Below are 15,119 nucleotides of genomic sequence, written 5' to 3' on the forward strand. Positions count from 1 at the left end.
ATAACTTTTTATAATTTATTTAGTAATTTTGATAATACAAAAAACTAAATAAATTATATATTTTCATTATCAAAGAGATTCGATATTATATTATTGACTTTTTGTGGAAATGGATTATTCATTATTATATAAATGTTCTCACTTGATAATATCTGTTCAATCAATCATTCATACATTAAATTATATTTGTTGGGTATACAAAATTTTTTAATTGTAAAAAATGCATGTATGGTATATGCACACATTATTTACATTCGGAAAATTATAATCAGTATGAATAATCATAATTATAAACAATGAATAGCAGAAATCTTGTAAATTTTTGAAAAAAAAAAAAGATTAAAATGCATGGAATATTGCTTTGATTTATCTTCGAATAAATGAATTCATTATCAATATCTAAGGGATTAAAAACGTTTGAAACCTGAATTGCGCGCGATGTAACATTCTCAGCTGGAAATTGATTAACCAAAGAATTAATAGAGTCACTATTGTTTATTGAGGCGGCTTATTGAGTCCTATGAATTTGATTATTTGTTCGTGGATATAAGACAATCAATTCATTAATTATGTAAATTTATTATGTGATGAACAGTTTTTCAGTGTGAAAATAATGTGTTTACTGTTCATGGACGCTGACAAGAATATTTTTGGAGATGCCAACAGACTTCTTTTTTTTCTGCAATTTACATATTAAAGAACCCTATCTTCCTGTATTTTACGAATCTGTTATAAAATTTATATTCAATATAAAATCAATTTAATCAATCAAATCTTGTGTTTAACAATACAAGATTTATTATATTGTGTTATGAAATTTATTCTGTTTTATTCAAATTAGTTTTTCTTTCGTGAAAACTTAAAGAAAGAATGCGCAAGTGCAACTTCTACTTACTATTCATGTATCGTCCATGTGTTAATGTCTTATTTTTATCTTCGCGTCTACTTCTATCAGTGAAATTTATAATTTTGTATAATCGTGGTTTAGAATGATGGTGGGATTATCCCATCATCCACCACGTATACAGGTGGCCTAGGTTCGGTTGTTGGAGGCCACGGAGGTCATCACGTGAGAAGATCGCTACCGGACATGGGTGCTGCACCAACCGAACCACCCAAACTTTATCCCTATCATTTACTTGTTATCACCAACTACAGGTTGCCAGCTGACGTGGATCGTTGCAATCTCGAAGTGAGTAATATGCCATCGTTGCAAACCGTTATTTGATCAGTTAATTATAAATAATTAAATAATTATACATTAATAACGGTATTATTCTTTATCATTATATTTATCGAAATTAATAATATATTTGTCAATACATGCATCAATTAATTATAATTGTTATCGCAACAAATGTAACTCAAAGCTTTCTTTCTTATTCAGCGACATCTCTCCGATGCAGAGTTCGAGGTCATTCTCCAGTGTTCTCGAGCGGAATTCTACAGAATGCCACAGTGGCGTCGCAACGAAATCAAAAGACGTGTTCGGCTGTTTTAACTCATTTTATACATTTTACTTATTATATACCCGCATTGTGTCACGATTGTGTTATACTGTGGTACAGACTGTACATTCCTACTGCCTGGGTAGATGCATCGCGGAGAAAAAAATGTGTTCGAAGACCATTGCGAGCATCTGCCAAACCGGCGCATGCTTGCAAAAATGGAAGTTCTTTAGACAGGAACAGATACATCTTAACACACACACACACACATACACACACATATGACACAGAATCACTGCCACTTATTGTCAACTTTTTCTCGCAGCAATGAATTCAAGCAGCTTTATCTATGATCCAATTTGTTTAGTGACATAGTCATTCTTGAATTTTACCATTTGGAATTCTATTGTGACTTAGATTCATTCACTTACACACATGTTAACGCGAGTACGCAATGACGGCTGATATTAAAATATAGACGAGAAAATAATCAAATAGGGAAGATTGCGATTGAAGCTCTTAATACAATTTGCTATTGTAAATAAGAAGTTAATCGAAATATCGAAAAACGGCGTGAGAAAGCAGCTAGAAAAGTTTCATAGTAATTGCATATTCGCTAAATCGCATACATATATATTAACCTTGTGAAGATTATGATGCAAGGGATGCTACAATGGTAGGATTTATTATTATTATTAATTTTTAACTATACTATGAATATTATTATTATTATTATTATATTTTACTATGTACAACATGAAGAGTTAAAAGTATAAGTAGGGTGAGCTCAGCTTGCTGAATGGTACGAATACGCTGATTAATCAAATAATTTGTGTGTGAATTTGTCGCGTTTTAATTTACTCTGTGGCAAGGATTACTTTATAGAATCGCTTGCGGGATTTTTTGTGTGAGGAGATATATCAATGTTTTTAATTATTCTTGAATGTAATAACTAAAGTAAACACTCTGCGATGCAGATTGCGATAGACTTCTACGATCATTCGATCACTCTATATTAGAGTATAAATATGAAAAAAAATCAGGACCAAATTTATAGTCGTGGTGGATCCAACATAATCAAACCATCAAAAAACTTGTCATTAACTCAAAATGTATGTTTTATTACATTTTACCAATATATAGCATTCATATTGCTACATATTGCCACATTTAAATTTATAACATTTTTCACATTTTAAAAATAGCATAAATCAGATTTTGAAAATGTTTATGTCGATTTATCTATTAAAAATATAAAAACTGGTAATCGATTTTTAATAATTATATATTTAATATTTATATAATAAAGCATTTATTTTATATACAACGTTTATGTGATCAAAAAATAAATTTACAACAGTTTTTAATAGTTTACATTCAGAAAGAGTAATGCATTTTGTACACAAGTCATTCTTATCATATTTCGAGTTTATTCTATTTCAAAAGTTGTTTTATGCTACTTTCCAAGTATAAAGACAATATTCAGGTGTTATCGATATGTATTACTGATTAAAATATTAATTTTGTAGATATTACGGCATTCACATCCTCCACCCTTAAATTAGGTCCTGCACAGAATAAAAAAAAATTTTTGAAAGAATAGATCGCATGTAGCAAGCTGAATATACCGGACGTATGCGCGTTTATTAAATAGAAAACTGATTTATGCAACGCGAAAAAAGTTGAATTTTCATATAGTTAAAAAATACACGACGTTGACTATTACGCCAACCATGTATGATTATCATACATGTGTTTATTACGTATTGCAGATACGCATGCGTCCGATAAGGTTGACATATTCGTTTAAACGAAGTCACTGAACTACCGTATTGTCGACGCGCATGCGATATTTTATCGAATTAACTGCGTTTTATTATACATACACATACTTCGTCTTCTTATCCTACATCATGTGCCTACTAAGCAAATGTCATGGACATTTCACGCGAGAGAGAAATCGTTAGTCTTACAAGCGTTCTAAACACGCTACATTTGTGTAATACTTAAATTCCTGCAACAACAACACGATCCCGATCAGCCGTCCGGCAATACGTTCCGATTTTTCACTTGGTGACAATCTTTTAGACGTCTCTCAAACCATTGTGTTGCTTGGATAACCGCTTTATCACAAAGAAAGTCCAACGTGCTCCATGATTGCAAACATGCAATTAATTACTTCATTATTTTTAGTTATTTAAGATTTACATTATTGTAATTTTTTTTATGAATGTATTTTACTCGCGCAATACATTCACGTGATTGTCTTTTTTATTTTATTTTCATTATAATCTAAATGATTCTTGCGGCCGGTTTTGGTGATTTTTTTTTCATGTGTCCGGTATTCTTGATCATGGTGTAGCATTATTGTTCCCACTGTGCAATGCGAACCAATGTATGTTTCTGTTGTATAGAGCACATTGCTTCCGCTAGTCCCTAAAGTTAAATAAATGCAAGCGTATATGAAAAATCTAAATCTAAATCTGTCGCCATTGTTATCATTTGTTGATCATTGATCAACAAATATCCCGCAACGAATTCTATATATACATCATCTTTTTTTTTTCCTAATTTATTTTATATAGATCTATCTATCAAAGAAAATTTTTTAACATTCGACTTTATTCGTAGACAATAGTTCTTGTAGAGGAGATGTAGTCAAATCAAGAGATAATCCAAAGCAGTCACCAGAATGTTAAGCAAATTCTTTTAATCTATATTATAGCCTGCTGTAAAAAATTTAAATCGCGCACGAGTAGAAACAACACATTGAATGCAAAATTAATACACACAGGATTATACTTTTTCGCGAAGAATCACAAAACCCTCGAGCACATTAGAAAATGATTCGTATTGGTCTGACACTAATTCTGCTTTTTCACCCGCGCACAGCAACACCGGTGTGGTTTGTACATGACCACCGACAATGGATTTTGGATTACCCGCTTTTCCCACAACATCTACATTTTGACCGACTCTCACTGATACCGGCAAATTCTGTAAAATATCAGTAAAAAAGCGTGAAAATCTTAATATACATTTTTTTTTTTTTTTCAGGATATTTCTTTTTTTATATCAATTGATTGGCTAATATTGGCAGGCTCATGTATCTTTACCTTAAGATTTTCGTCGACGGTAACCAACCATCTTGGCTCCATCGCAACCGCTAAGCAATACATCAAATAATGAGACTGCGATAGTATAAGATTCCTGCAATCTAGACATGCAACAAGGACAACCATTAGTCCAGCCAAAGCGGTGTAATCTAAGACTTTCGAGGCGTACCGCAAGGGCGACAAGGATAAAGTACCCTGGTTGGAAGAATGACACGCTTAAAGATACGATCGAGAAAATTTATATTAAGAATAATTTATATTAAGAGCTAAAATTTATCAGAGAAAGAAATTGCTGCTTCGACTTTGCTTATCCGTTGTTGTACTATTCATTCATTTACAACACGCTTAATTGCGTATTCTACCTTGCCCAAATGCACCAAGCCCTGAGAGATGCGTACGAGGAACAGGTGAGACGGATTTTTCGCGTGATAAGCTGCTAGTTGTCTTAACATCGTCGCTAACCGTGCATTGTTCGTACCGGCACCTACCAAACCGAGGGCGAAGATCGCATTGAGAGCGACGTCGGCGTCTTGGTCGTGGCTATATTTGTTTAACACATCCAGGACTGCTGGGTCGGCATTCGATAGAGAGGACAGAGCCATCGCAAGTGGCATAGCCCGTCGTGCTGGCGTTGGACCGTATCTTCCGACCTATATTCATTAATGTAATTGTAGCGAAGATTTATGATTGCAAGAACTGTGTGTGTGTGTGTGTATGTATGTGGACCACGTTCCCATAATAAATATCAGTTAAAATCAAATGCACTTTAAATGCGATTCTCTGTCTCTTTACAAGTCTGCCTCGAGGAAAGAGACGGAGAATCTCCATTAAATCGTAGTATTATGAATGAACTATAAGAGAACCCATAAATATTAATTAAGATAAATTGAGGTTTAACTGTTTCTTTGTCTCTTTCTGTTCCTATATATATATAGGAGCGCTCCCGTAAATATTCATCAAAGTTCATTAAGGACTTACGAAGACTTTAGCTTCTCACCTGACCAAAGATTCTCGAATTTTCTTTTCCTTCTCCAAGTCCGACTACTCCTACTCCAAGGGATGCTATTGCCTGCGGCGCTTCAACGTCTCTAATGTTGGTAAAACATTAATTAATCCTAAATATGCAAAGGAATATACCTTACAACACCATTTATTTCTTTCTCAAAATACATTTATCTAAGAATTAAATTATATTAATTTACTAATATTTATACATTCTATATTACAATTTTTATATATTTTATTTAATTATGTGTTTATTTCATATTTATATTTTTATTAAGACTTTGAGAAAAATATTTACTTAGCAGTTTCCTCGGTTTGATTGTCAGCTTTTTTATTCTTTTCCAACGTAGCAGAGCTGACTTGTGGTTTTCTTTGATCGCAACAGCTTGGTATTGGAGTATTTTCAGGCGTGCTTTTCACACTCGTTACTTCCTCAGTTACTTCCGAACAGATCCTTAATAGTTCTTGCACTATCAAAACATCGCCGGTACCCGCATACGCGCAAATCTAAGAGACGTGCCTTTACTAGATTTGAATTTTAGGTTCGAAACGTTATACTTTTCGACAAAATCGTGTAATAAATAATTTTACTTGTAGCATAGTTTGCGAGGCAAAATTGTACGGTTTTGGTAGAGCTTCAAGTGCCGCGGACGGTGTTTCTATGGCGTCTCGAGTTCCCATATAAATCATTCCCAGAGCTAACGCCAAAAATCTACATGTGAAGATGATTTTTATGTATTATGGATTTATTTTGATATTATATATAATTAGTATTTATAATATAATACATGTAAAATACCAATATAATATAATATAATATAATATAATATAATTATACGGCACCTGGAATGCGTAGTAACAAGTTCCTTTAGAGATAGTCCCAATAATTTTAACAGAATAGTTGAAGACACATCGGAATCTCCCGAGCCTACATTCACCAGGCCCAGGGAGATAGCAATTAGTGATAATACTTGCATATTATCTGAAAGAATACAGAACGCTATAGTGTAATTTACGATTTCTTTGAGTTAAGAATTTCAATTCAAACTATGCATAATATATATCTTGTAAAAAAATATATATATATATATTAAAAAACTATACAATTTAAAAAAACAATAAATCAGTTAAAAAATTTTCAATTTTTTCAGCAGATGATTTTCTCCAATTTACGCGCGTACTCATCAAAGGAACAGATTTTTTTCTTGCGTATTTTCTAATCTTAACTAATCAAAATAAAATTAAAATTTTACTTTGCTCATCAGCTAAAACTCGAGAAAGAAGTTCGGTAACGTCTTTTCTTCTGGATCCAGCATAAGACAGACCTAATCCCAAGACAGCTCCGATACGAAGAATCTGGCTGCTCGAGCTCACGTACTCGCTGAGAAGCGCCAGAGCCGGATCGCATTCGTTATGAATTCCACAATTTACTAGTCCGATGGCTAGCAAGACACCAGATTTTATGTAATCTTCGTTCGTATAAAGATATCTATTAGAGAACGAATCATCAATAACCAAAATTAAAGAAACGATTTTTTAATGATGGATCCTTCTCACACATTCAGTCTATCAGTTAATTTTTTTTTTCCAGAAAGTAACGTTTTTAAAAATTAGAATTAAATTTTTGATGTATATGATTTTCTTTCCCTGCTTATTGTCAAAATTTATACTGACTTATCAATGGGAACTAATCCGCCATCGACGTCCCACATATGTATCAGGCCCAGAGAAGCAGTAGCTGACAACTTTCCATGCTCCTAAAAAAGAGAATGATAGGAGGCTATGCAAATTACTATAAATATTATAATTTACATTAATTTTGAAGCTAGTTTTGTTGACTGATAAATAATTCAGTTTAATCAAAGTGATGAAACAATGAAACATTTATATACATAATATGTCTTTCATGGCAACGTAAAAAATAAATGATTGCTTATATATTTAATTTTGTATCTTTAAAAGTTAATTAGCGCTAAATAGGATTTCACGGGTTAAACCTTATTTTTGTACACCCAACAATCAGACGTGTTTGCCATCAGTTTATCCTGGCCGAAACCCGCATGTACGAAACCAGAAACAAAACTCGCCGCTAAATTCGCTCTCGCAGAATCGTGTTCCATTTGCCTGGATCCACTCGCTAACCAGCTTTTGTATATATCTTCCGGAAGTTTCGGTTCGAGTATGTCAAGTTCTCGGGCAAGGATTTGGAAGTGGGTATTCACGTGGCCGTTGCTGAAAATCGCCTCTATATCTTTGGCGTCGTTCCCTTGATACTCCATCCTCAAAGGCTGATCCTATTTAAAGCGTCGGTTATTAAATTTCACTAAACAATTTTCTCACTGACACTATTTTATTGAAATTGTAATTATTTCATAAAACAAGAAAATTTCTTTTAATTTTTGAAATCAAAAACTTAATTTTATATAATTGAACTGCTTTTTTTTATATTTTTTTATTTGTTCATATTAATTTTAATAAAAAATTGAAAAAATATCTCACATTAAAACGTTTAAGAAAGAAAAAAGGCGCTAATAAATTGGAAAATTGTAATTTTAAAGATTAAATATTCAAACTTGCAGAATCGAATTTATTCCATTTGTTTTAATTCGTATAGCCTTAACAAATATGTCTTTAATAATATATTTTAATATGTTTGAAATTAGTGAGGTCTCTTTCTTGGATAGATGAATTTTCTGAGCCATTATGATTTTCGATTTATACATATATGTTTTATTCCATTTATCGCTATATTGATGAAGTGCTTAAATGCAACGCGAATACATATTATGCAGAAAATTACTTGCAGTCGCGCGAGGATGAAGGCCAGTTGATTCCTCATTAAAGAGTCAGGACAAGCATGAAAGCACTTGAAAATGAGTTCCGAATTCGCAAGTTGCAGCGCTATCAAAATTGCCCTTGTAAACTCGTTAAACTTCAGATATTGCTCTGTGGCGAATTCTAATATTTGTCTTCTCTCTGTGTCCTCACTGAAGGATATATAAATATTGTTCATATACAGAAACTAATCTAGCGAGATAGAAGTTGAATACGCGATCTGATTATGTCGCTTGTTGGATAAATTGTCGTTAAACTTTTTTTTATTCTCTCACACACATATTTTATTTATACGATTAAATTTTTATATATTGTAGAAATTGAAGTGCAATTTAATTAATTAAATTTTGTTTATATAAGTAGATTCATGTTTCAAACTAAACATTAAGTTTAGTATTAAAAAATAATAATTAAAAAGTATAATAAATATGTGATTTTAATTTTATAGAGTGAGTCTTACAGTCGCGTTTATTGCAGCTGTAGTTACCTGTAAGCCGCGCAGCTAATTAAATAATGACAGACTCGGATAAAATTTGTGGAATCCAAATGTTCCGCGAGGAAATTCAGTTCGTCAATCTCCAAGCACAAGTCACATGCCTGTATTTCCGCGTTGTGTTTTATGTCAAATGAAATGATGCTTTTAATCAACGGTGTAAGACGTTTTCTGTGATGAGAACAATAATTTTACGTCAATATCTTATTACTTCTCATTTCTAGTGTAAGCATATATACGACTCCACCATGTTAGAAATATGTAAACTGATATGTTATCTAAATATTTTTGGTAAATTGCTATTATAAATTTTTATTTCTATTATCGAGTGTTAACTTCTAAGTAATACGCAATATTTCACCTGATCTCATGCTCCTCTTTGATCGGCGCATTCGTCCATTCGTCAACTATCTCTACTTCGAGTTGCCTCACGTATTCATGACCCCATTCACCGGGATTATTCACTGCCCCTTTGATACAGAAATTCAAGCAATCCTTGAATGCTGGAGTGCCTCCGGCTAGAGCGAGCACACTCAGAATTTCCGCAAAACGTGTCTTTACTTCCTTTTGTTTGAGCCTTTCGTATGCACTCTTCAAGCTTGGATAAAACTCCCTCAAGTATTTAAGAGGTTTCGGAACGGAAGTCATCGAAGTCGTGGATGTGCATATCAGCATCCTTAGGTGATTCAATGATAACAATATGGCTGTCTCATCTTTACCCTGATAGGAAAATTATACGCGAAAAGTATATAAGGTGAAAATTTCCTTCCAGGAAAGGAACGATAGATTTTTTAATTGTCACAAATAAAAGTTGATAAATTTTAATGTCATTTTGACATTATTTTTCTCTACGCCAAATGGACAACGAAATTGTCAAAATTTATTTACTTTTAATACGTCGACCGCTTGCAGCAATTCTTCCTGCAATCTCTTATCTTCTTCATTCTATAATACAGAACGTGAAGAGATAATAATACACGATCTGATACGTAACATTTTTTTAAATGACATCTTCTGATATATCTTGTATTTTTTAAAAATTAATATTACACGCATACCATATTGCTTTCCTTATCTCGCTTGTGTTTATTCATCATTTTTAAAGCTTTTCTTGCCGCATACGCTGAATATTTTATCAAGTTTCTATAATACTAAATTGGACGTTTCGACGAAAAAGTTTTAATTAATATGCTGTCAAATAAATTTGTTTATCTCACACGCAGCGCACGGCTTTTGTTTCGTTATTTTGTGGAGACTAGGACTGGTATATGTGGTAATGATTATGATGTAATAATATAAGTGTAATGGTGCGGTCCCGTGGTACGGAATGTATGCGCTATGCGGAATGGCGGAACGAAATCGCAGACATTCCGCCAATTGCGCTCCGCTGAAATATATTTTCTATTGTCCCATGGAGCGGAACTCGCGGAAATGCAAGTTGCGCTCATCAATCAACAAGATCTTTTCTATAGATTTTTTCATTATATTTATCGGAATTATATTATTGGCTCGCGCAGACTACGCTTCCGCGTTTTCCGCTGCATGGGACAGTAGAGACAATACTCATCGGAATCACACATACATGCATATACTGGTCGAAATTCATGAATTCGACTCTGTTATCGTCCCTGCGACGATACTCGAGCAGGAAAATAGTTGCGCGAGACGCTTTGTCGAATTCTTTCTCTAAACGCGATTCAGATCAGTATCGGGAAATTTGCTATTATAATATAATTAATAATTAATTAATATTTATAAATAGTATGTAACTACATATATACGTATATATATCGCGACGATAGATATCGAATCACATATTTTGTAATTTATTCATTTAATTATAAATAAGAATTAAAATAATAGAAAGTCAAATTATAAATTATCGTTTCGTTGCGATCTTTACGGACAACAATTATTTTTTAAACAATACATAGAGTTAAATATATTTTTTTCACGATGCTATATCATTTGATTTTCCGACGATTTAGATATAATTTGAATTAATCGCAAAATCGAATAATTAATATAATGATAAGCTGCGTAATAAATTAATCGTTTAATAAATAATTGATTTATAATTTAAATTATTTATATAATTTCATATTTCGTATATATATTTTATAGTACATAAAATATTTCGGCAGCGAATTAGAATAATACCTAACATGCCATATTTAGCCTTGGCGGCGTAAACATTGGCGCGCGTAAACATTGTTTATATATCACGGCCTTGTTATCATTTATATAAAGTAGTGGGGTGAGACTCAAATTCCTTTCTTACCGTACCTTTGTCATCATTCGCGCGGCGATACTCGAGCAACAAAGTAGCAGTGCGTCGTCGGTGCTGTCATCGTGCCGCGGACGGCTTTCGCGTCTTTCGCGTCGCGTATCAACACAGCATTGCCACGAGTCGTACAATGGCTCATATGTGGCACGCGCATTTTTTGCGTTGAACGCACCTTGGTGCGTCGTCGTTGCCGTCATCGTGCCGTACGAGCAACGATGCGTCGCGTTGTCGCGGTATCGCGTTTTCGCGTCGTCGCGTCTTCGCGTTGGACTTTTATCTCGTTTTCACGATTGTCACCGAGAATCATACTTTGTTGCCGACTAAATGGGATGTCTCTCAGCGTTGCAATCTTTAATATATTAATACCTATTAATATAATTAATTTTATATTAATATCAGTTAATATTAATACTACATTAATATTATATATTATATAAATATTTATGTATTAATAAATTTAATATATTAATGTAGGGGCAACGTTAAAACGCCTCAGTATCGCGGCTGAGGTGAATGCCGGCCGCGTAGCAACGTATGTTCGTGCATAGTATAGATGCATGTTCGCGCGGTTAATCTTGAACTTCGGTTCGAGAATCGGCTGTTGAGGGCACGTTCTGCTCCGACGAACGGTTCGGCCCGAATCGGTTAGAGTTCGGTCGATTGTTTTGGAATCGTCGTTAATGGGTCCCTTCTCTTGTACCGTCTAACAGCACATTGTAGAAATACTAAAATGTTTGGCATCTGAGGAGTCGGCTGTTCTAATTAGGTTCGATTTTCGCTCGCTAGAGAAGTTGATCTCCCGCTTTCGAAGTGCTAGATTGTTAGCACGTAGAAGGTGGGTATCTTCATTCTCGACCCGTCTATCAGCCTTACGATAAACCCGGCTCAGTCTGTATGATAGAGACTTGGTGGTTCGTATGAAATCGTTCCTAACGATGTTCTAGTCGGCCCTCGATGGGAGCAGGCGCGGGTCAAGAGTCGAGCGAACCCCATTCGCGATTATTCCATCGATCGATTTCGTCTTCTTCCGCTTCCGCTTAACCTTTGCTCGAAGTAATCGGTGAATTCCCGACTTGTCGACTCGAAGTGTGATTCTCACGTGAAGCGGGATTCGATCGTACCGAAATTCGAAAGTGCGGGAGTGTTGTTCAAAGTATCGCGCGTACAAGTGCGGAAGTAATCTTTTAATAAAAGTGCGAGAGTGCCGTTTAAGTATCGCGCGTGTGAGTCAACCTGAGAGGAGGAGGAGGCCTAGGAGAGGCATCGGGCACCGGTCGAACAACCCTGTGGTAAGTAATTTGTTATTTGTATATTAATTATTGTATTTATTAATTGCATACGTATACAATTTAATTTAAACAATTAATCGCGTAATTTGGCTTTTTATTTATATGATTTAGACAAAAGAGAATCAGAGAGAAAGATTTTTATATGAAAGCTATAATCTTGTAAAAGTTTCTATTATTAGATTATAGCTTTTTTATATAGAATTATTAGAATTATGAGTAGTGTTTTTTTTTCAAAATTTATAAAATTTTATTAATTTGCATATTAATATATGCATTGAATATAAAATTCAATGCGTATAATAAATTATTTTAAAATATTAATTATTTTGAGCGCTGCTATAATTTCGATCTTCTATTTGCATGTTACAGAACAACGTAGCGACCCTGACATTCTGAGAGGAGGAGGAGGCCTAGGAGAGGCATCCTGCACCGGCGGAGCAACCTAAGGGTGAGTATTTATTATTTGTATTCCGTTTGATAAAAAATCGCGTACGCGCATTAATTCGGTCTCATTATTTTAATGAATTAAACGAGAGAAAATTAGAAAGAACTACTTTTACATAAATTCGATAAATATTTTTATTATTAGAAAAAACAGTTTTTTTTAAATTTATAAAATTGTTTTATATTTATGTATCTGTTTATTATCGTACGCATCGGATATAAAAGTTGGCATGTAAAATAATAATTTTTTTAGAATATTAATTATATTTTGGACGCTGCTATAATTTAGACTTTATATTTGTATGTTACAGACAACTTAGCCTCAAGACCAACAACTCCGCTGTTGCGCATCAGTGCCGGTGAGTGACAAACTTTTATTTAATTTTAAGGTAATGGATTTGTAGAGATTGTAGATGTACATTGTAGATTGTAGATTATAGAAAAATCCGTTACTTTTAAATGGATGAGCTAAGACAGATCAAGTTAAATAACTTTTAATAAGCTCTTTTGATATGCATTGCATCTATTGTAAAAGTAAATTAAAATATAAATTAAAGAAGGAAAATTATAGAAAACATTTTCTTCCAATTTATAAATTTTATCTAATTTATCGAATTTCTTATAGCTCATCTATATCGTAGAATTTGTTTCTGGTTATTGTTTTTAAATTTTGTTTTAACTGATACAAGATCAAATAATCAATCAATAAAATTATCTGTAATATGATAATAAATGATATAGTAAATGTTGTGTAAATTAATCTTATTTTATTATAAATTATATATTATTATATGAAATTAATAAATATATATTATATTATTATATATATTATTATATAAATTATATATTAATATATAAATTTTAATCAAATTTATATATTTATCATAATTTTTTAATCAAAATTTTGATTGATCACTTGGCTTTGTCTCAGTTAAAATAAAGTTATGAATGTCTAACGAGCGATCGTTAAATCACACGATCGTCAACGAGCGTGACATGTTTATGCTCATCTGCTGGCAACAATAATTATCCGGCAAAAAAAGGAATTTATCTCCTTACGAGCGCAAGAAAAATCTTGCGCTTATTCACCGGCGACAATAAATAACCGTCGATAAAAGGAGCGCGTATCTCTTCTTTCCATCTCTGATTAGAGATCGATCCAGAAAGTGGTCAGGAGCAACGAAAGGTAGGTCTAACTGGCCCGAAGAATAGATATAGGCTACGCCATATAGACGGCTAAAATGCCGTAGCAAGAGATACATAAAAATACGATTAGGGTACGCGATTAGGGCACGCGAGTAGGGCACGCGGTTAGGGATACATTTTTGAAATCTCTGCTGGTTCAGCCAGGAAGTAAGATTGTTAGGGCTATAGGAATCATTAGGAGCTTAAAGAAAAAAGCTAGAAATAAGATTAAAATATATAATAATAATATCCAACTTTAATTTCATTTTTAGAACAATTTAAGTTTATTTAAAAATATAAACTAGAATAATATTATAAAATATTATATTTTATATTGTTATAATTTATGTTTTATATTAAAAATGTTACGAAAAAAATATATATATATAAAGTATGTATCGTAAAAATATTCTTATACATAAATTTAACCGTGTGTGTTTTCATACCAAAGAGTCGTGGATAAAATCGGGAAACTTTACAAATTTTACAAATATATTTAATTATTTTGTATTAAATATAAAAAATATTGAATAAAAGTATGAAGATTCGATTAATGATGTCATAGATTCTATTTAAATTATTACTTGAATTATTACGTTAATTAATGAAATACTTTGAGTAAGCGTTTGATATTTAATCAGGGCAAAAAATCTTGTGCTTCGAAGAAAAAATAGTGTCAAAAATGGGGCATGAATTTTATATCATTAATGCATTATATATTTATATTAATCAGATTCTCTCGAAACCTACAAGACGACATATACTACTTCCTGGTCAAACATATATTCATGGCAAATTAGATTTAATCACTCTCAAAGCAATCGAATCTGCTTCACTCGAAAACGCTAATAGTTATTAATAGGGTCACCCATGCCGGATAGGTTGAAGGGGAAGAGTCACACTAAAAGAGATACCGTAATTATTAATATATATATATATATATATATAATATTAATATTTTGAAATAAAATAGAAGCAAAACAGACAGTAATCGAGAAAATAGAGGAACTTTGAAAT

The 15,119-nt window shown here is 32.8% G+C and overlaps 2 protein-coding genes and 1 long non-coding RNA gene across 18 annotated transcripts in view; 2 read left to right on the plus strand and 1 right to left on the minus strand.

Annotated features, from left to right (window-relative positions):
• Positions 1-3,930, plus strand: part of Unc-115a (Uncoordinated 115a) — a 29,252-nt gene extending 25,322 nt beyond the window's left edge. For 13 of the 16 annotated variants that reach the window (XM_070308374.1, XM_070308381.1, XM_070308389.1 and 10 more), the window contains 2 exons: positions 989-1,192; positions 1,388-3,930. In XM_070308374.1, coding sequence (XP_070164475.1) covers positions 989-1,192; positions 1,388-1,501 — 318 coding nt within the window. In that variant the 3' untranslated portion in view covers positions 1,502-3,930. Of the gene's footprint in view, positions 1-988; positions 1,193-1,387 lie in introns of those variants that run through there. The other 3 variants (XM_070308388.1, XM_070308386.1, XM_070308387.1) reach the window with 3 other exon arrangements.
• A 314-nt stretch (positions 3,931-4,244) lies between these two features.
• Positions 4,245-9,991, minus strand: LOC138939971 (26S proteasome non-ATPase regulatory subunit 2). The gene is made up of 15 exons (XM_070308371.1): positions 9,956-9,991; positions 9,786-9,842; positions 9,259-9,617; positions 8,892-9,068; positions 8,370-8,556; positions 7,567-7,863; positions 7,244-7,326; positions 6,823-7,058; positions 6,413-6,551; positions 6,161-6,281; positions 5,868-6,076; positions 5,562-5,652; positions 4,927-5,214; positions 4,565-4,759; positions 4,245-4,445 (listed from the first exon to the last, which is right to left on the minus strand). Exons 1-15 carry the CDS (start codon positions 9,989-9,991, stop codon positions 4,245-4,247), a joined length of 2,676 nt encoding a protein of 891 aa, XP_070164472.1.
• Positions 9,992-11,675: 1,684 nt separating this feature from the next.
• On the plus strand, positions 11,676-13,384 carry LOC138939927 (uncharacterized). Its single transcript, XR_011447916.1, has 3 exons — positions 11,676-12,473; positions 12,843-12,921; positions 13,229-13,384. It is a non-coding gene; the product is annotated as an uncharacterized lncRNA (long non-coding RNA).
• Positions 13,385-15,119: the final 1,735 nt, after the last annotated feature.

Source organism: Polyergus mexicanus, unplaced genomic scaffold, assembly GCF_030449975.1.
Source record: "Polyergus mexicanus isolate NDT 795.1 unplaced genomic scaffold, iyPolMexi1.0 SCAF_15, whole genome shotgun sequence".
In the NCBI taxonomy this organism is placed as follows: Eukaryota; Metazoa; Arthropoda; class Insecta; order Hymenoptera; family Formicidae; genus Polyergus; species Polyergus mexicanus.